Genomic DNA, 19,860 nt, shown 5'->3' with positions numbered 1-19,860 from the left:
ATACCACAGGTTTTATTCTTCATGCACCCCATTGAATGGACAGTCAATGTTGGAAACGTATCCACATTGTGTACATAGTTTGCCCGATGGTTCCTTGACTACTATAAAATAATTTAGGTATCTAATTTAGCAATCTAATTTCAAATAAAAAGGTTAACCGTTTGTGATGAACACAAAAACATATGCCAGAAGAGATTTGTTTTTCACAAACATTTATTCGTAAGTCCTTCAATTTTTAATCAACATAAAAGGAACTCTAAAAGGAAAAGGGTTCACGAACACAAGATAATAGACATTTTATATACGTTTGTTTAATTCAAACAGATGACAACTCCCACGGGAACCCAACCATTCCTCAACCTCCTACAAACTAGTGCAAAATGCAAAGAGATTTCACTGCACACAGTCAACATGTGTTATATGGTCTGTTAGTCACTTCAGAACAGTTTAATCAGGAATGATTTTGCGTTCACAGGGTGAATTAGTAATAACTGCAAGGTGAGCACCGAAGAACTATGATAGACAGACATGGGCCCAGTAACCCCACACTGCTGTAATCACAGAGAGAAGGGGCTCTCGTTTCAGCCAGGCTCTGCATACATCAATATAATACAAGTCTGGGACTAGGCCACGGGTCCTTACTCACCGAGTAGAACCGTCGACCGCGTTCCCCTTCGGAGGTTCTCTTCCTCGATCGACAGAAGTTTTGACTTGAGATGGTATGACCAGCGCACGTGACGGCGGACTGCCGTTAACTACGCACGCTTCGCCTGATCAATCGGGCGTTTGCTCCCTGCGACCCTCTGATAAAAATGGAAAAAAAGCCATGACCGAGGGCAGGCGCGTTTTAGCGTCCCGAAGAATCCGAGCCGTCCCTTGTTCAACCCTCCCTACACAGACAGAGACGAGCGCATGGACACTTAACTCGCAGGGTGAATGTAAAAATACTTTTAACGATAGGAATAGAAACGGCCGTCCAATGTCAATATAAGCATTTGAAATGTTTAAAATTGCGATAATTTCTATAAAATGTTTTGGTAAATAAACATTTTTTATTTACAATTTTGTGGTTATTAGAAGTGTCTATTGCCTCTAACGGACATTTTCCTTTGTGCCTCCTCAGCCGAATAGGTTTCAGGGCTCATAGACTCAAGACTAGGACCACTAGTCTAGGGTCAGATCCTCCTCCAGATCATGTAATGATACCCAGTACTATGTAAAAAGTTTCAACTGGTCTGAGACCACCATTCAGGAGAATATCGAGACAGAAACCCTTGCCTAAGAAGAGGCAGTCTCACATTCAAACAGAGAGCCTTCCTTTTAAACTGAGAAGAGAAAAACCAAACTTCTCTGACCCGTCTGCTAAAATCCAAATAATACCAGTTTTGCAATGTTCTAGATTAACTGTAGTCAAGCAGAGGTGTGGAAAAATATGTCACGTAATCTAGAAGTCACCTCTTTCCCATTTCATGATTTCAAACATTCAAAATACTAAGACAGGACTACAGGCTGAGAAAAACTCTGCCAGGATTCTGGCAACTGCCAGCCGTTCAGCCAGGAAATCTAGAGTCGGTAAGATATAGTAATAATAACCATATTCATCATCGTTACGGTTTGCTGCGGTTTATCTATTATCTATGAGGGGGGGAGTGGGGGGGGGGGGAGTTGGAGGAGCGGGGAGTGGAATCCAAAGAGCTGGTGCTTCAGTTGTCCTTCTTTTCGGGGTAGCTGGGGTAGGGAGCGTAGGGAGGAGGCTGCTCCTGCAGGGGGAAGAGAGAGAGAGAGAGACAGAGGGGAGAGAGAGAGAGAGAGAGGGGGGGGGGGGGGGAGGGAGGGAGGGAGAGAAAGATGGAGAGCGAGAGAGGGGAGAGAGAGAGAGAGAGAGAGAGAGAGAGAGAGAGAGAGAGAGAGAGAGAGAGGTTGAAAACACAATAACACTACCTGAGCTACCTCGTACCGTACTAGCAGGTACAGTGGTTACTGGAGGGATGTATTTGACAATGCTGTTCTGCTTTCTTTACTATTTCCTGCTTCACGCTGATAAATTGTTGAGTACAGAAGACTGGATGTCTCAAGCCCTGAGTGCACAACAGTAACTTTCCGTAATTTCCGTAACCACGTAATTCAATTCAGTTTAGCAGTGACACAATCACTGAAACAAGCGGACCTTTTTATCGTTATCAAAAAACAAACAAAATATGTTCCCACCTCTGACTCGCACGCTCGCTCTCGCTCTCTCTCTCTCTCTCTCTCTCACACACACACACACACATCATCCCAGTGAGAATGGCGTTCACTTACCATGGGCATGTAGACATTGTGGGGATTGCTGGGGTTGTAGTAGGCACTGCCTGCTGCCTCTGCTGCCTTGGCATTACCTGAGGTTTCAACAGAGAGAGACATAGACAGAGACAGAGAGACAGAGACAGAGCCAGAGAGAGACAGAGAGAGAGACAGGGAGAGTGAGACGGTTACAATGACAGTGTCAGAAATCATTACTTGATGGCATCTTTACGACAACCTACAAAGGAGACGAGAGAGAGCGAGAGCGAGAGAGAGAGAGCGAGAGAGAGAGCGAGAGAGAGAGAGAGAGAGAGAGAGAGAGAGAGAGAGAGAGAGAGAGAGAGAGAGAGAGAGAGAGAGAGAGAGGAGAGACAGAGAGAGGACAGGACAGACAGACAGAGAGGAGAGAGAGACAGAGAGAAAGACAGAAAGAAGAGAGGTAAATAATAGAAAGCTGTTGTGTAACAGACACTCTGCCTCCAGAAGAGCCAAGGAGAGTCAGAATAGGTAGAGAGAGAATTGTACAGGACTAGACCTTCACCCACCACTGCCTGCTTCAGTCCCGTTCACACGCACACACAGACACAACCAGGCGCCTTGACCCCCCTCACCCCCACCACACACCCACACATCCCCACTGTGTGTGGGACAAGGTCATATCCTGCGTGGTTGAGGGAGGGTAACAGATACTGGGAGGGTGACTTGACTGCCCCCCCGCGCGACGTGGAGCGGTTAAGACGTCAGGCTCGTCTCGCTCCGTCCCGTCAGCTGACTCATTCTGGGGAGGACGGATGCCATCTGACAGGTGCAGCGGTGCAGACGCACAGGGGGGTGAGGAGAGAGACAGACAGAGGGACAGAGAGAGAGGGAGAGAGAGAGAGACAGACAGACACAGACAGAGAGAGGGACAGACAGAGAGAGGGACAGACAGAGAGAGAGAGACAGACAGAGAGAGGGACAGACAGAGAGAGGGACAGACAGAGAGAGGGACAGACAGAGAGGGACAGACAGAGAGACAGACAGAGAGAGGGAGAGAGACAGACAGACAGAAATAGAGACAGACAGAGAGACAGACAGACAGAGACAGAGAAAAAGAGAGAGAGGGAGAGAGACCAACCTGGAGGGGGTGCTGTGGGAGGGGCAGCCCAGTTCTGTGGTGGTCCAGGGTACGGGGGAGGAGGGGCCATGTAGGCAGGGGCAGATGGGTACATTCCTGACACACAAAAGAGAGAAATACCGAGAGAGAGAGAGAGAGAGAGAGAGAGAGAGAGAGAGGGGGGGGGGGGGGGGGGGGAGAAATCAGACCAGCGTTATCAAAAATAGCCTAGCCCTACGGTGCTCGGATAGATCGTTTCTTGACATACTCAAAACAGTGAATGTCTGAATAGTTTAATGTGTCTAGACAGACGGGGTCTACCATGAATATCTTCATGTCCCACAACACAGAGGGAAACATATAGGACATCTGCGTATGACGTACAGACATAATCTCTCAAAACCAGGAGGGCTCTAAATAGCTTTAAGCTCATCTCAATATGACTTGAAAGGGGCATTAAATATATATATATATATATATATAATGTTTTTACATGTTTTTCCATGAATCCGCTATGCGATATAAAGTTATATGTGATGATGATGATGATGGTTTGAGGTGTAAGGGTATGATTTACATCATATCTTTTGGGGGTTGAAGATACAGCTCCAGTACGACCAGGAGTAACTATAGTAACGATAGATCTCTATTCTTTAACCCTTGTGTTATCTTCAGGTCATTCTGACCCATCAGTCATTGTGACCCACCGTCGTATTGCGACAAATATACCGCTTACAAAAACAAAGTGAAGCATTTTATTTTAACCGTTGGGCTGTCTCAGACCCCCCACATTGCAAAGGTTAAAAGAAAATTATTTATATTTGTTTTTGTATTGGGTAAAATTGGGTAAACACAACGATGGTTCGTTATGAACCTTTGGGTCATGTGACCCGAAGGCAGCACAAGGGTTAAGATAAAAGAATCAAAAACAAACACACAAACAAATGGAGGGACTTCAGAGGTAACTCACCTGCGGCTGCTGTTGGGTAAGGATAGCCCATGTTGACCGGTGGGGCAGGGGGGCCCTGGTAGAAACCATTCTGCTGTGGGGGGGGTGCGAAGGGGTAGCTGTTCTGGACCGCGGCGGGGCCTTCGCTGGGGAGAGCGAGTACCGAGTTGAGGCGTCCCGGCTGACGCGCACGTTGGGAGAGACCACCCCCTTCCAGCGCAAACAGTACTTCTGCTGCAGCTACGACCCGCCACTCAAAGTCTACAGCCGCCGCAACGAGGTGTGGTTTATACAGGAAGAGCCCTAGGGCGTTAGGCTCAACCTGGTATCCATCGCGACCCCTTACACTTCCTTGTACATTTTTTATGTTCTTGTAGAGCCCAGATTATTGGATATGTTTACGTGACCCTCCTGATTGGTTGGTTGGGGGGAGAAGCCTCCATGTTTCTTTAGCCGCTCCGATGATCTCATAAATAAATACATGAACCTCTGGGAATGGGTAGGTTGGGGTGATTCATTTAGGGTCTTCCTTTTGGTTCCCCGGTCCACTCATCACTCTATCCATCTTCACCCGCTAAAGAGATCCATGTTGGAGCCCATGTTTCTGACGGCCTTCAAGGAATATTTTATTTGACATTTTACAAATTACAGCCATATCGTACCATTCTATCAAAATGATATTCAGATTTTTTGGTTTGTTTTCAAATTAAATATTCCCTACTGAACATATGTCAGTTTGCACCAACTAAGGGTTTAAATTTGACATTTACACACATTTACACGGCATTAAGCATTATTGCCATTAATTTACAGCCTGTTGTACAAGTAAAAACTACAATATACAAAATCTTTCAGCCATTTTGTCAAAATAGTACTCTAAATGTTTAGGGTGGGTTGTGAGAACTGGTCGAATAGTAATTTATTTATTGTTATTATAAGAGCATTGACTTAGTGATTATGACATGAACAATGTCCATGAAAAGCAGTTGTGTGTTCTGTGTGCTTGTACCTCAGGTATAAAACTGTGATGTTGTAGATTCAGTTCTGATTCTTGAAGCTGTACTTTGAAATAACTGTATAGTTATAGTGTGTGATTTTCTGTGAAAATATGGACTGGAGATATCTTTGGGGTTTGCTTGCATTTCACAGCCTAATAAATCTTATGAAGTTCAATTGCAACTGCTTCTGCATGATGTTGGTTTTCTTCACAACCAAAAATACCACAGGTTTTATTCTTCATGCACCCCATTGAATGGACAGTCAATGTTGGAAACGTATCCACATTGTGTACATAGTTTGCCCGATGGTTCCTTGACTACTATAAAATAATTTAGGATTCAATCTAATTTCAAATAAAAAGGTTAACCGTTTGTGATGAACACAAAAACATATGCCAGAAGAGATTTGTTTTTCACAAACATTTATTCGTAAGTCCTTCAATTTTTAATCAACATAAAAGGAACTCTAAAAGGAAAAGGGTTCACGAACACAAGATAATAGACATTTTATATACGTTTGTTTAATTCAAACAGATGACAACTCCCACGGGAACCCAACCATTCCTCAACCTCCTACAAACTAGTGCAAAATGCAAAGAGATTTCACTGCACACAGTCAACATGTGTTATATGGTCTGTTAGTCACTTCAGAACAGTTTAATCAGGAATGATTTTGCGTTCACAGGGTGAATTAGTAATAACTGCAAGGTGAGCACCGAAGAACTATGATAGACAGGACATGGGCCCAGTAACCCCACACTGCTGTAATCACAGAGAGAAGGGGCTCTCGTTTCAGCCAGGCTCTGCATACATCAATATAATACAAGTCTGGGACTAGGCCACGGGTCCTTACTCACCGAGTAGAACCGTCGACCGCGTTCCCCTTCGGAGGTTCTCTTCCTCGATCGACAGAAGTTTTGACTTGAGATGGTATGACCAGCGCACGTGACGGCGGACTGCCGTTAACTACGCACGCTTCGCCTGATCAATCGGGCGTTTGCTCCCTGCGACCCTCTGATAAAATGGAAAAAAAGCCATGACCGAGGGCAGGCGCGTTTTAGCGTCCCGAAGAATCCGAGCCGTCCCTTGTTCAACCTCCCTACACAGACAGAGACGAGCGCATGGACACTTAACTCGCAGGGTGAATGTAAAAATACTTTTAACGATAGGAATAGAAACGGTCGTCCAATGTCAATATAAGCATTTGAAATGTTTAAAATTGCGATAATTTCTATAAAATGTTTTGGTAAATAAACATTTTTTATTTACAATTTTGTGGTTATTAGAAGTGTCTATTGCCTCTAACGGACATTTTCCTTTGTGCCTCCTCAGTCCGAATAGGTTTCAGGGCTCATAGACTCAAGACTAGGACCACTAGTCTAGGGTCAGATCCTCCTCCAGATCATGTAATGATACCCAGTACTATGTAAAAAGTTTCAACTGGTCTGAGACCACCATTCAGGAGAATATCGAGACAGAAACCCTTGCCTAAGAAGAGGCAGTCTCACATTCAAACAGAGAGCCTTCCTTTTAAACTGAGAGAGAAAAACCAAACTTCTCTGACCCGTCTGCTAAAATCCAAATAATACCAGTTTTGCAATGTTCTAGATTAACTGTAGTCAAAGCAGAGGTGTGGAAAAATATGTCACGTAATCTAGAAGTCACCTCTTTCCCATTTCATGATTTCAAACATTCAAAATACTAAGACAGGACTACAGGCTGAGAAAAACTCTGCCAGGATTCTGGCAACTGCCAGCCGTTCAGCCAGGAAATCTAGAGTCGGTAAGATATAGTAATAATAACCATATTCATCATCGTTACGGTTTGCTGCGGTTTATCTATTATCTATGAGGGGGGGAGTGGGGGGGGGGGGAGTTGGAGGAGCGGGGAGTGGAATCCAAAGAGCTGGTGCTTCAGTTGTCCTTCTTTTCGGGGTAGCTGGGGTAGGGAGCGTAGGGAGGAGGCTGCTCCTGCAGGGGGAAGAGAGAGAGAGAGACAGAGGGGAGAGAGAGAGAGAGAGAGGGGGGGGGGGGAGGGAGGGAGGGAGAGAAAGATGGAGAGCGAGAGAGGGGAGAGAGAGAGAGAGAGAGAGAGAGAGAGAGAGAGAGAGAGAGAGAGAGAGAGAGAGAGAGAGAGAGAGAGAGAGAGAGAGGGGTTGAAAACACAATAACACTACCTGAGCTACCTCGTACCGTACTAGCAGGTACAGTGGTTACTGGAGGGATGTATTTGACAATGCTGTTCTGCTTTCTTTACTATTTCCTGCTTCACGCTGATAAATTGTTGAGTACAGAAGACTGGATGTCTCAAGCCCTGAGTGCACAACAGTAACTTTCCGTAATTTCCGTAACCACGTAATTCAAATCAGTTTAGCAGTGACACAATCACTGAAACAAGCGGACCTTTTTATCGTTATCAAAAAACAAACAAAATATGTTCCCACCTCTGACTCGCACGCTCGCTCTCGCTCTCTCTCTCTCTCTCTCTCACACACACACACACACACACACACACATCATCCCAGTGAGAATGGCGTTCACTTACCATGGGCATGTAGACATTGTGGGGATTGCTGGGGTTGTAGTAGGCACTGCCTGCTGCCTCTGCTGCCTTGGCATTACCTGAGGTTTCAACAGAGAGAGACATAGACAGAGACAGAGAGACAGAGACAGAGCCAGAGAGAGACAGAGAGAGAGACAGGGAGAGTGAGACGGTTACAATGACAGTGTCAGAAATCATTACTTGATGGCATCTTTACGACAACCTACAAAGGAGACGAGAGAGAGCGAGAGCGAGAGAGAGAGAGCGAGAGAGCGAGAGAGAGAGAGAGAGAGAGAGAGAGAGAGAGAGAGAGAGAGAGAGAGAGAGAGAGGAGAGACAGAGAGAGGACAGGACAGACAGACAGAGAGGAGAGAGAGACAGAGAGAAAGACAGAAAGAAGAGAGGTAAATAATAGAAAGCTGTTGTGTAACAGACACTCTGCCTCCAGAAGAGCCAAGGAGAGTCAGAATAGGTAGAGAGAGAATTGTACAGGACTAGACCTTCACCCACCACTGCCTGCTTCAGTCCCGTTCACACGCACACACAGACACAACCAGGCGCCTTGACCCCCCTCACCCCCACCACACACCCACACATCCCCACTGTGTGTGGGACAAGGTCATATCCTGCGTAGTTGAGGGAGGGTAACAGATACTGGGAGGGTGACTTGACTGCCCCCCCGCGCGACGTGGAGCGGTTAAGACGTCAGGCTCGTCTCGCTCCGTCCCGTCAGCTGACTCATTCTGGGGAGGACGGATGCCATCTGACAGGTGCAGCGGTGCAGACGCACAGGGGGGTGAGGAGAGAGACAGACAGAGGGACAGAGAGAGAGGGAGAGAGAGAGAGACAGACAGACACAGACAGAGAGAGGGACAGACAGAGAGAGGGACAGACAGAGAGAGAGAGACAGACAGAGAGAGGGACAGACAGAGAGAGGGACAGACAGAGAGAGGGACAGACAGAGAGGGACAGACAGAGAGACAGACAGAGAGAGGGAGAGAGACAGACAGACAGAAATAGACAGACAGAGAGACAGACAGACAGAGACAGAGAAAAAGAGAGAGAGGGAGAGAGACCAACCTGGAGGGGGTGCTGTGGGAGGGGCAGCCCAGTTCTGTGGTGGTCCAGGGTACGGGGGAGGAGGGGCCATGTAGGCAGGGGCAGATGGGTACATTCCTGACACACAAAAGAGAGAAATACCGAGAGAGAGAGAGAGAGAGAGAGAGAGAGAGAGAGAGAGAGAGAGAGAGAGAGAGAGAGAGAGAGGGGGGGGGGGGAGAAATCAGACCAGCGTTATCAAAAATAGCCTAGCCCTACGGTGCTCGGATAGATCGTTTCTTGACATACTCAAAACAGTGAATGTCTGAATAGTTTAATGTGTCTAGACAGACGGGGTCTACCATGAATATCTTCATGTCCCACAACACAGAGGGAAACATATAGGACATCTGCGTATGACGTACAGACATAATCTCTCAAAACCAGGAGGGCTCTAAATAGCTTTAAGCTCATCTCAATATGACTTGAAAGGGGCATTATATATATATATATATATATATATATATATATATATATATATATATATATATATATATATAATGTTTTTACATGTTTTTCCATGAATCCGCTATGCGATATAAAGTTATATGTGATGATGATGATGATGGTTTGAGGTGTAAGGGTATGATTTACATCATATCTTTTGGGGGTTGAAGATACAGCTCCAGTACGACCAGGAGTAACTATAGTAACGATAGATCTCTATTCTTTAACCCTTGTGTTATCTTCAGGTCATTCTGACCCATCAGTCATTGTGACCCACCGTCGTATTGCGACAAATATACCGCTTACAAAAACAAAGTGAAGCATTTTATTTTAACCGTTGGGCTGTCTCAGACCCCCCACATTGCAAAGGTTAAAAGAAAATTATTTATATTTGTTTTTGTATTGGGTAAAATTGGGTAAACACAACGATGGTTCGTTATGAACCTTTGGGTCATGTGACCCGAAGGCAGCACAAGGGTTAAGATAAAAGAATCAAAAACAAACACACAAACAAATGGAGGGACTTCAGAGGTAACTCACCTGCGGCTGCTGTTGGGTAAGGATAGCCCATGTTGACCGGTGGGGCAGGGGGGCCCTGGTAGAAACCATTCTGCTGTGGGGGGGGTGCGAAGGGGTAGCTGTTCGGGACCGCGGCGGGGCCGTAGCCGTTCATCATCCCCGGTGAGGGATAGCCGTAGGAGGCACCGCCGTTCTGGGCGGGCGGGGCGCGGGATGCTGAAACACAGGAAGGGGAGAGAAGGACGGTTGGAGCTTCGATGGTGGCAGCCGCGCCTCGAACTGTCCAAGACAACGCCACTGATCCACAACACCAGCCGTCCTCGGGAATGATGATGTCACGGGCGAGGGTCGTGACATCATCAGGACGAGACGGACGTGGGGCCTACCGTTGGTGGCCAGTTTGAAGAGTTCCTGGCCCAGCTCGATGGCGCCCCCGCTGGTGAAGGACATCTTGAAGGTTGCCTGGCCTTCCCAGCCACCTGGAACGACAGGATATGATGTCACTTACAGCCAATAACCTGACAAGGCTGGCCCATGACAGAACCACGAGATCACCCTACAGTCGTGGCCATAAGTTTTGGCAATGACAAATGTTGTGTTTTGCAAAGTTTGCTGGTTCAGTATGAGGAAAATGTTTTCACGTTTCTATAGAATACTGGAATACAATAAGGCACATTTCATATTTTTTTAAAGCTTTTTGGGGCCAAAATTGTCAATATATGCAAATAGTCCCCTCTTTTCCAGCAGTCAATCTGCTCTTAAAATCCAATCAGAATGATAGAGTGATTTCACCTGGCTAGAACTAGTTCACACTTTCCCCTGTGCTGATGATATGACTTACTGACATTATGTTAGCAGTCATTTTATGCCAAGCAAGCTTTGCAAACACAAAATGTATGTCGCTCCCAATACTTTTGGCCACGGCTCTACACCTCCAGGCCTAATCCAGCCTAGGAATGAGAGCTGATGATCAGATACCAGTGTTTCTCATTAATTACTTAAACTGTGGCCACAGTCTAGACCAGTTTGTCCCCACACATCTCATTATAAAAGAAAACATTTTTACACTTCTTATAATGACATAAAAGATCTCCAAAGCGTTGACGTTATCCAGCATATCTAGCTAGCTAACGTTAGTCAGTTATCTGTGCTTAACATCATTACCAGCAGCTCTGACAACATAACTATTTTCAACATCCAAGGAGTAATTTGGCTTAGCGTTACGTCACGCTACATGCAATCCAGTATTTTTTTTCTTCTTCTAAAAAACATTACAGCTCAACACAGTTTAATTTCTTTGATGGTTGAAAAGTTTGCTCTAGTCGATTTGACCATTTGTGAACGGCGTATAACTGGCTTGTTTACCATGCTTTGTGGGTATTGCTTTTTTTGCTGTGTCATCACCATTCAACCATACAAACAATGGGTTTGTCATTAAATGATCTAACCTCTTCATTTTGCTCTCAAAGGGAGGCATTTAACTTTAAATGTAACATTTAAAATGTTAACAATTTTCTTCTGGAAGAGCCTGTTCTTAGTGGGTCCAAGGTCCATCTACCAGTCTCCATTTATTTTTATTTATTTGTCTACAGTACCTACACGTCAATAAGACATGCTATGGTTCCATTCAATGTCATCAAAGTTACAACAGAAGACCTATGTTCTGGTATGCTTGCAAAAAAACATAATTCCTTCATAAGAATCCGGGCGTTTTCTGGTACATGATTTCAGTGCCACCCAATCCCCTTTCCCTCCTGGAAAACCAGACCCCGATCCAAGTATGAGTCCTCGGCTCGAGTATAGACAAAACACTGTCTGGAACCACAGGTGCTGTGCAGGTGATGGGGTGCCGCTCTGTGGACCTCTTACCCCCAGTCTCGGCAGACACGGTCCCTCGGATGTAGTTGGCGGCGAAGACAGGCTGCTCGATGCTGCAGCCCTTCATAAGGTAGTACGGGAACATCACAGACCCCAGGCTGTCCTTGGCATTACTGGACACAAACACCAGCTGAACCGGAGGGAGGGGGGGGGAGAGAGAGAGAGGGAGGGATGGGGGGGGCAGATGGAGGGAGGGAGAGGGAGCGGGGATGAGAAGGAGGGGGCGAGGCAGGGAATGACGGAGGGAGGGGGGAGGGAGAGAGAGGGAGAAAGAGAGAGAGGGAGGAAGGTGGAGGGAGAGAGAGGGAGGGGGTGGAGGGAGAGAGAGAGGGAGGGAGAGAGAGGGAGGGCCAATATGACATCAATTTGTTTAGCTTGACCTTTAACATCCCAAAAAGACCATGCATGCACACGCACACAACTTGTCCCAGATGCATAAACCAAGACAGTAGCAAGCAGGCAGGGCTTACTCTGTATGGAGTGAGGTAGACAGTCCCCTTCTTGGTTCCTTTCAGGACATCGTTCTTGCCGGTCACATCGCTGAAGGACAGCTCCACATTCTTGCACTCCCTCAGCACACTGTTCACATGGTAATATGGACTTGTTACTACGCCAGTTGTACAGAACTGACCAAACCTGTTGTCTCATATTGAAACCTTTCTAAAGATTTCACAGCTATAGGCACACACACACATTTGTCAATGAAAATTGCCATATGTCAGGAAATTATAAAACGGACAATTCCAAGATGTACCCACCCATGCAAGCTTCTCGTTAAAGTGTTTAGCAAATTAATTGCCCAATCTTCCAACCACAACATCCCAAAAACTAGCCATTCACTAGTTAAAATGACAGTAGCCCTACCGCAATATCATGGGTTTGGTATTTAATAGATAACAAGAATACCAATCTTAGTCACTCACGACGGCGTGGATGCCATAAGTTATAGTTTTGTGTGTATAATTTGCAAGCTACAACTGTAATTAGCTAGCTACTGTACAGTAGGCAGTGTAGGTACGTAGCCAAGCTAACTCGTACAGGCCCAATGTCTATGGACTTATACTTTAGCTAGCCTATGTGGCTAGCTACCTATCGCATGAAGAAAATCATATTTCATTTAATTCACTGAAACAAAAAACGTCAAGCCAGATTTGTCATGTTGTGGACAGTACCTAGATGCCGTAGTGTAGTTGCTAACATCTTAAGCCCGAAAAAAAAGAGACTAAATGTAAATGTAAACTCCAACCATTTAGCTAGAGAGCTAGCTGATGCTAACTAGAATTACGAGTTCGCCACACTCCAACTTACTAAACGTTTAGACTAGATACGACGCGTGCTGTACTAACAAGACAGCTTGCCACGAACTGTAAACAAACGAAATACGCTTTCTAGTATTCTTTACCTTTCGCCGTTGTTGATCAAAACGCCCCCGTTCTGAGAATGATTTCGATTCAAAGCCATGTTGCCAAACAGAGGTTTAGATAGCTCTAGTGCAGATGGCAGCTAAACCACCCCAACAACACCGAGTTGTTACGTCACACGATCAGCTGTCTCGTGACTTGCAGGTATTTGGTTTGGTAATTCTGGACTGTCAACAAAATGTCTATGAGTAACTCCTGTGTTATGTACCAAAGGAATTTTTCATGTTGTATGATGTTCGTTTTGTGTTTGATTATGCATCTTCGCCTGTTATGTTTAGTAATATAGTTCTGGAACCATCTAGGTGATAATTACGTTAATATGTTAGGGTTAGTGTTAGACCTGTAATGTTTTGTCATTAAAATGTGCGTCAAGAGGCGCACCTCATGAGGGTAGATATGTGAGCCTTCATGAAAAGAGCAAATGGGTCAAATAAAACTGTAAATGACTTCGGACATGTACCTGTTACGCTTTTACCTATCAACAAGGATTACAAATCTCGTGCGACTTCATAGGCTAGTACATAGTCGCCTGATGCCAGATTGCGAAGACGCTACACAGCCATTAATTTATGCTACATAATTAGCCTTTGTTAATCAATCGCTAAAATCTCAGTTTATTCAAACAAAAGATGCACTCCATTTCACAAAACGTGTATTTTGTAATATTAGCATTCTTATCGCCAAACCTCACATGCCAACCACCTGCTGACCCCAAACCCCCTGAACAAGGAGCCCGTCGTGTCCTGCCTCGAGTCACTTGTACAAGCCAACGAATACATGCAGTTTTTGGTCCACTGGTTGGTCCCAATCTGTACATCATAGGTAAAACAATCGCATTTTAAATACATTTTTAATAGATTGATTCTACACATTTTATTGTCCTTACACACGCACGTGGTTTTGCCCTTTGTTGGCCTTAAGGTGGCTTGTAAATTGTAAACAAAGAAAATTGTTCCTGTCACCCACATCTTCAGACAAGACTGGGAAACGCGTGCCAGTGCCTAAAACCAAAGAACACTGTGGGGTGCAGAGAGGCAGATCAAAGAGTGATGATGTCTCATTCTTCAGTAGATATGACAGCTGTTTCGTCCAGGTTGAGGTAATCCCAACGGTTTGACTAACAGCAAAGGGTTCCTTTCCAAGTGTGAATTCTCCGGACTCATTCTATTTTCCAGTTTTATCAGCCTGTGTCTTGTCTATATTCCTCTTAACAATCGCTGACCTCTTAGACCCCATCCTTGGCCACTTTCTGTATGGAAATAAGGATTTGTGGAGTCACTAATCTCTGCTTTTTTAAGGATGACATGGTGAAGGTGTCCCTGGAAGTCCAGTTGATTGCAGAGGAACAGTGGGACAAGGTCACCCTCAGCTGTCCTCTACTCCCTAAGAAGGGTCTGCCCTCCAGCACCCCTCCCCCGTGTGAGTATGGCGCTAACGCATCTTCTCAGAATTGCCATAGTGGCTGGCAGGCTACTCACAGACCAAGGCGACAGGTGAATGGTGCTTGAAAGTGTATTAGCATCTCCAGTACAAGTAGTAATCCAAGAAGAATGTTCAAAGCAATCCTCTTCTTTGACGAACATTAAAATCAACTCCAGCCTTTGCGTTTAGGCTATAATTCCCAACGGAATAATGGGCAAAACAATTCTTCCAAATTGAAACAGCTTCTTCAACATGAATGACGTCCGACATGAATAGAGGTGTATTTAAAAGTAAATCACACGCTATTCAGTAGACCATAGCCTCAAGATAACAATGATTCATTAAATTCAATCAATTATCTCATGAGCTTCCAGCCATTATGTGTACAGAAAAATGTTGCAATGAGATGTCTTACAGAGGAGTCATCTGAGATAAATCCTTTCTATGATCTTGGTGGCCCTCTTGGACAGCACCACTTAGGGAGTGTGACATAGAGAGAGCCCTGCGAGTGGCCTGTGGACCCCAGGCTGTCTCTGCCGATGCCTGTCTCATAATGGACTGTTGCTACGACGCTCAGGACTCGACCTGTTACTACAGGATGAATGGTATGGTTGTTTTGATCTTTGCGTTGAGGTGTGTGTCACAGAGGAATTTTAGTACACATAGTTATGCTAGGTGCCGAATTGGATCCTGGATGTGTATTACAAAAAAGGAAAGGGTTAGCAGGTTGTGTATTTTCATACTGTGGTGTCATACCCAGAAAACCAGACACTCAACAAACTGATGTAGAGAACATGTTCCCATACCTTCAGTCCTCACAGCCAATTTGACTATATGTGGAGAGTTTGGGGGAAACAATCTTAAGCTTGCCTCTCTCTTTGCCTTCAGCATGCTCACAGGACAGCCATTTTGTGTTCTGGGTGAGGGCGTCCGACTCAGACCCCCGTCTCAATACCAGCAGCTTAGTGGTCAAGGACCAGCCTCAGTGCTTTCCTGTGGTGACCACATCAGATACAGCCGTCTTCAAGGTTGGCATGACGGACTGTGGAACTAAGATAAAGGTGAGGCTAGTAATTCGCCTGGCCTATGCACTAAATATCCCTGAAAATGTATTTTGAGTAGTAGAGCTTGATAGGAACGATATTAAAGTTGTTCTTTGACGCCATCCGTTTGGTATTTCCAGGTTGAGGGAGATCTGATTATCTATGAAGTGGAGGTGGAGGAACTGCTGACAGATGCTTCTGACAGAGATGCCCGCTTCAGGTGCCGTTGGGGCTCAAACCCTCTTGTCCTCCTGTAGATGCTAGACTTAGCACTTCATTGTTTTCAGACTAAGACATGTTTCTGATTCAATATGAAAGCGGGACTGTGACATCATACACAGAAAAGGGTGGTGGGGGGGGTCTTATCCTCCAGAGATGTGACCATGAGATGCTTTTCATATCTATTGCTTTAAGAAACTGCTTAAAACTTAACATTTTTGATTAGGTTTTTAATTGTTCATTTGTTTGTGATTGTTATTGTAAATGATGTTGTAGGATTGTAATATACTGTAGCGCGTTGAGTACAAGAAAGACATGACAAATCAAATATGATTATTGTTGTTATTATCACACATGATGCAGGCAGAGTGAGATGGCTGGTCAACTGACAAGAACAATGAGCTGCTAGTTTGTGTATCTCGGCGACGTCGTCACCGCTGCAGTGATGTCATCTTTATGTAGTTCTTTTTGTAGTTCTCCAATGATTCAGGGCTTTCCAGTCTGCAGGTTCAGTGTCAGTACGAGGCATCTCCTGTCCAGAAGCACAAATATCTGCAGTCCTTGAATCCCACCAACCCTCCAGCGGTTACAGCTCTGGGGATGGTCCAAGTCCAGATGAGAATCGCCACAGGTACTGTCCAATCATCCCAAAGTCCTTCCAGGTAAGAGAGATCCTAGAGAGCCTAATGGAGGTGCACACGCAAGGCCGTGAGAAGCAATCAAGGAGGTGCTACTTCAAACTGTGAACCACCGAGAAACACGATTAGCTATTAGCTTGCAGCGCAAGTGAACATCCACCATCACACAATGAACTCGACCCAGAGTCTAAGACTAGGCATCTCACTCTCATATCTCCTATGGGCCGGCCTATGTTTGATATCTCTGCCATTTTGGGGGGGGGGGTGTTTTATTTGACCTTTTTAGACGAGTCCTTCACCTCCTTCATTCCTGGGGAGCAGCTGCCTCTGACTGTGCCCCTGCAGAAGCCTGTGCACGTGGAGGTGTCCATCGACACCCCCTTCCCCAACCCCAACCTCTCCCTGCGTGTGCGGGACTGCTTCGCCTACCCAGCCTCCAGATACTCCATCTGGACTCTTCTCTATGACGGGTGACTGGGGGGGGGGGGGGAGTAGGGTCTTCCAGAATGTACTATCCACTGCGTTAACTCACTTCCAGAGGCCCATGTCTTTGTTGTGTTGTAGTACGAAATGGGCAAGTGGCTTTCTTACTCTGTAACAGATGACTCAGTGAGTTTTCTGTGGTTTTGTCTCTCCGGTGCCTCTCCCTGTCAGGTGTCCCGATCCCCAAGACGACATGAAGAGCTCCGTCTTCGAGAGCCCAGTTGGGAACACCACCTCCCAGGTGACGTAGCTGAATCCAGCGCCCTCTAGGTTGGAACGGGTGCGAGTCCATCTTACGAATGAGCTTCAAACAGGCCCGAAGCTTCTTAACCCTTGTGCTGCCTTCGGGTCACATGACCCAAAGGTTCATAACGAACCATCGTTGTGTTTACCCAATTTTACCCAATACAAAAACAAATAAAAATCGTTTTCTTTTAACCTTCGCAATGTGGGGGGTCTGAGACAGCCCAACGGTTAAAAGAGAATGCTTCACTTTGTTTTTGTATGCGGTAAAGTTGTCGCAATATGACGGTGGGTCACAACGACTGATGGGTCAGAATGACCCGAAGATAACACAAGGGTTAATACGTTTGAGTGCACGTGCTCGCGGGCCGCTGCACGTTCTAGGCGAACGTGTTCACAACTGCAAAGAAGAAATGGTCACAGGAAACCTTCTGGATCACGAACAAAGGAAGGGATGTGTGTATCCCCCCTCCCCTGTTATCTCTCCCCCCCCTTCTTTGAATTGGGCGTATCTCCCCCCCCTTTGATGTCCGTCCACAAGCTCAAGGCCAGTGTGCCTGGGCCCTTGTCCAATCCTCCATCTGCAATCATCAACATACCATGTCCTCCGTCTCTGCTTTCACACACACCCATGTGATGACTAGTCCTATGCACCTACTTCATGGTTTTCTACCTTTTTAGTTTTACTTGACATATGATATACACACACAAACCATATTAATGTGCACATTTCTCTTCTCAGGTGCAGGTCCGGAGGTTCGACGTCCACACTTTCGCCTTCCTGGACCCTGAGACAGGTCAACTCAGTTCGGAGGAGGTACTAGTTGACATGGAGGTTCAATTTTTAGACGTCCAATCTAATCTTTCATTTTTTATGGTCTTACCGGTCCATTAACCCTTGTGCTGCCTTCGGGTCACATGACCCAAAGGTTCATAACGAACCATCGTTGTGTTTACCCAATTTTACCCAATACAAAAACAAATAAAAATAATTTTCTTTTAACCGTCGCAATGTGGGGGGTCTGAGACAGCCCAACGGTTAAAAGAAAATGATTCACTTTGTTTTGGTATGCGGTAAAGTTGTCGCAATACGACGGTGGGTCACAATGACTGATGGGTCAGAATGACCCGAAGATAACACAAGGGTTAAAGTAGCAATATAGCCAGTTGACTGAAACACATTCAGTTTTGCAGACAGTTTGCTGTGTCCTTGTCAGTCCAGTTGTCACTGTTCACTTGGCTATGGTTGCGTGTACTCTGTACTGGATTTGCTGGAATTCTAAAGTGCTTGAAGACTTTACAACAGAGGTCAAGTACAGAGAACTGGACTGTGTTGTTGACACCATGCAGTTACACAATCAGGCTTGGGCTTCTGCTACACTGGTCTGTTAAGTTTGTTCATATCCCTCAAATCCAATGCCTTATCATATGTCCATATTTATAATTTACTGACTAAATGTTTCATGGTATAGATTCCCATATCCCTGTCTGAACATTGTTCTTTTGTGTCTCCAGATACTGTCTTCATATCTTTTCTCTCCATTTAATTCTCTTTCTTAAATATTTCTTCTTTAATTTTGTCTCTGTCTTAACACCTTAACTAAACCGTATCAACAACCTAATTTCTCCTCTTTTTTGTCTTGGACTACTACCTCTGCTAACGTGGGATCAGTCTGAAGTAGTACAAAGTGTAAAAGGACATGTTCCATCTCTGCTTGCTAGATGTTCTTCTACTGCTGGGTGGAGATCTGCCCAAAGGACATGAAGTGTGAACAGCGCTGCTCCATCACCTGTGAGTGCCGCTCCCATGGTGACACACCTGTGAGTGCCGTTCCCATGGCGACACACCTGTGAGTGCCGTTCCCATGGCGACACACCTGTGAGTGCCGCTCCCATGGCGACACACCTGTGAGTGCCGCTCCCATGGCGACACACTGAGAGCCTATGAGAGGTGTAGCCTCCCTTCCTACTCCATCAGACATGCAGGGATCGGTGAAAGCCACGTTCCCCCCCCCGTGTTACCTCAGAGAGCACCTCAAGGGTGGGCAGGAAGAATGCAGTCTCTAGTTGATCTCTATCCTTATGTTCCTCGTGGGGAACCAGCCCTGTGTGTCGGCTTGTTGTTCTGGATCAGTTCTGACGTTGTAACCATGTCTCAACCTGTGTTGCTCAGCATATGACGAAGAACCACAGAGGAAGAGGAGGGAGGCAGAAAGTCAGCAGTTCCAGCTGCTCTCGTTTGGCCCTCTGCTGTTTGCAGAGAACACCACTGAACCCGAGTAACGGCCAAGAACTCGCTTCAATACAGGTACACTTCTGAGATCCTGTGTATGCACGGGGAGTGAGATGGTATGGACAGAGATGTGTCTACATGGTCACAGAGCATGTTTCAAGGACTCGTATGTCGTTGTCTTGTGTCTGTCCTCTCGTTCAGTCTTCCTGGCATCTGTCTACACACTTGTTTTTTCTGCCGTCCCGATTCTCCTCTTTCGTGGCTGCTGGAGGACACGGAGGCGTGCACCAGGAGGCGTGCACCAGGAGGCGTGCACCAGGAGGCGTGGACCAGGAGGCGTGGACCAGGA

At 45.9% G+C, this 19,860-nt stretch overlaps 3 protein-coding genes across 5 annotated transcripts; 1 reads left to right on the top strand and 2 right to left on the bottom strand.

Annotated features, from left to right (window-relative positions):
- Positions 1-193: 193 nt before the first annotated feature.
- Positions 194-4,661, bottom strand: LOC134038268 (WW domain-binding protein 2-like). The gene is made up of 5 exons (XM_062483765.1): positions 4,651-4,661; positions 4,350-4,474; positions 3,401-3,496; positions 2,302-2,378; positions 194-1,760 (listed from the first exon to the last, which is right to left on the bottom strand). The coding sequence occupies exons 1-5, from the start codon at positions 4,659-4,661 to the stop codon at positions 1,704-1,706; spliced, it is 366 nt and encodes a 121-aa protein (XP_062339749.1). The 3' UTR covers positions 194-1,703.
- A 1,068-nt stretch (positions 4,662-5,729) lies between these two features.
- On the bottom strand, positions 5,730-13,371 carry wbp2nl (WBP2 N-terminal like). Its single transcript, XM_062454010.1, has 8 exons — positions 13,212-13,371; positions 12,280-12,388; positions 11,801-11,939; positions 10,318-10,410; positions 9,953-10,147; positions 8,948-9,043; positions 7,871-7,947; positions 5,730-7,296 (listed from the first exon to the last, which is right to left on the bottom strand). The coding sequence occupies exons 1-8, from the start codon at positions 13,268-13,270 to the stop codon at positions 7,240-7,242; spliced, it is 825 nt and encodes a 274-aa protein (XP_062309994.1). The 5' UTR covers positions 13,271-13,371; the 3' UTR covers positions 5,730-7,239.
- Positions 12,879-19,840, top strand: LOC134014582 (zona pellucida sperm-binding protein 1-like). Of its 3 annotated transcripts, XM_062454007.1 has the most exons (13): positions 12,881-14,052; positions 14,205-14,329; positions 14,529-14,649; positions 15,123-15,257; positions 15,541-15,713; positions 15,836-15,915; positions 16,415-16,545; positions 16,839-17,022; positions 17,207-17,276; positions 18,021-18,095; positions 19,001-19,070; positions 19,452-19,586; positions 19,713-19,840. In XM_062454007.1, the coding sequence occupies exons 1-12, from the start codon at positions 13,860-13,862 to the stop codon at positions 19,559-19,561; spliced, it is 1,467 nt and encodes a 488-aa protein (XP_062309991.1). In that variant the 5' UTR covers positions 12,881-13,859; the 3' UTR covers positions 19,562-19,586; positions 19,713-19,840. The 3 variants fall into 3 exon arrangements, 2 of the variants coding, with proteins under 2 accessions (XP_062309992.1, XP_062309991.1); XR_009929041.1 differs by lacking the exon at positions 19,713-19,840 and having other exon boundaries at positions 12,879-14,052; positions 19,001-19,186; positions 19,452-19,536; XM_062454008.1 differs by lacking the exons at positions 19,001-19,070; positions 19,452-19,586; positions 19,713-19,840 and adding an exon at positions 18,434-18,969 and having other exon boundaries at positions 12,879-14,052; positions 18,021-18,178.
- Positions 19,841-19,860: the final 20 nt, after the last annotated feature.

The sequence above is a fragment of the Osmerus eperlanus genome, chromosome 2 (assembly GCF_963692335.1).
Source record: "Osmerus eperlanus chromosome 2, fOsmEpe2.1, whole genome shotgun sequence".
Taxonomy (NCBI): domain Eukaryota; kingdom Metazoa; phylum Chordata; class Actinopteri; order Osmeriformes; family Osmeridae; genus Osmerus; species Osmerus eperlanus.
The sequence above is the reverse complement of the archived record's forward strand: the minus strand, read 5'-3'. Positions and strand labels throughout refer to the sequence as shown.

Bases quoted from the DNA above. Each gene is read 5' to 3' on its own strand.
- LOC134038268 (XM_062483765.1), bottom strand. The intron at 3,497-4,349 runs GTGAGTTACCTC...TTTGTGTGTCAG, and splicing joins TTACCCAACAGCAGCCGCAG to GAATGTACCCATCTGCCCCT. The intron at 2,379-3,400 runs GTTGGTCTCTCT...TTGAAACCTCAG, and splicing joins TCCCACAGCACCCCCTCCAG to GTAATGCCAAGGCAGCAGAG.
- LOC134014582 (XM_062454007.1), top strand. From the start codon at position 13,860: ATGCACTCCATTTCACAAAACGTGTATTTTGTAATATTAGCATTCTTA. The intron at 14,330-14,528 runs GTAATCCCAACG...TGCTTTTTTAAG, and splicing joins GCTGTTTCGTCCAGGTTGAG to GATGACATGGTGAAGGTGTC. The intron at 14,650-15,122 runs GTGAGTATGGCG...CCTCTTGGACAG, and splicing joins CTCCAGCACCCCTCCCCCGT to CACCACTTAGGGAGTGTGAC.
- wbp2nl (XM_062454010.1), bottom strand. From the start codon at position 13,270: ATGGCTTTGAATCGAAATCATTCTCAGAACGGGGGCGTTTTGATCAAC. The intron at 10,148-10,317 runs GTAGGCCCCACG...CCTGTGTTTCAG, and splicing joins CTTCAAACTGGCCACCAACG to CATCCCGCGCCCCGCCCGCC. The intron at 9,044-9,952 runs GTGAGTTACCTC...TTTGTGTGTCAG, and splicing joins TTACCCAACAGCAGCCGCAG to GAATGTACCCATCTGCCCCT.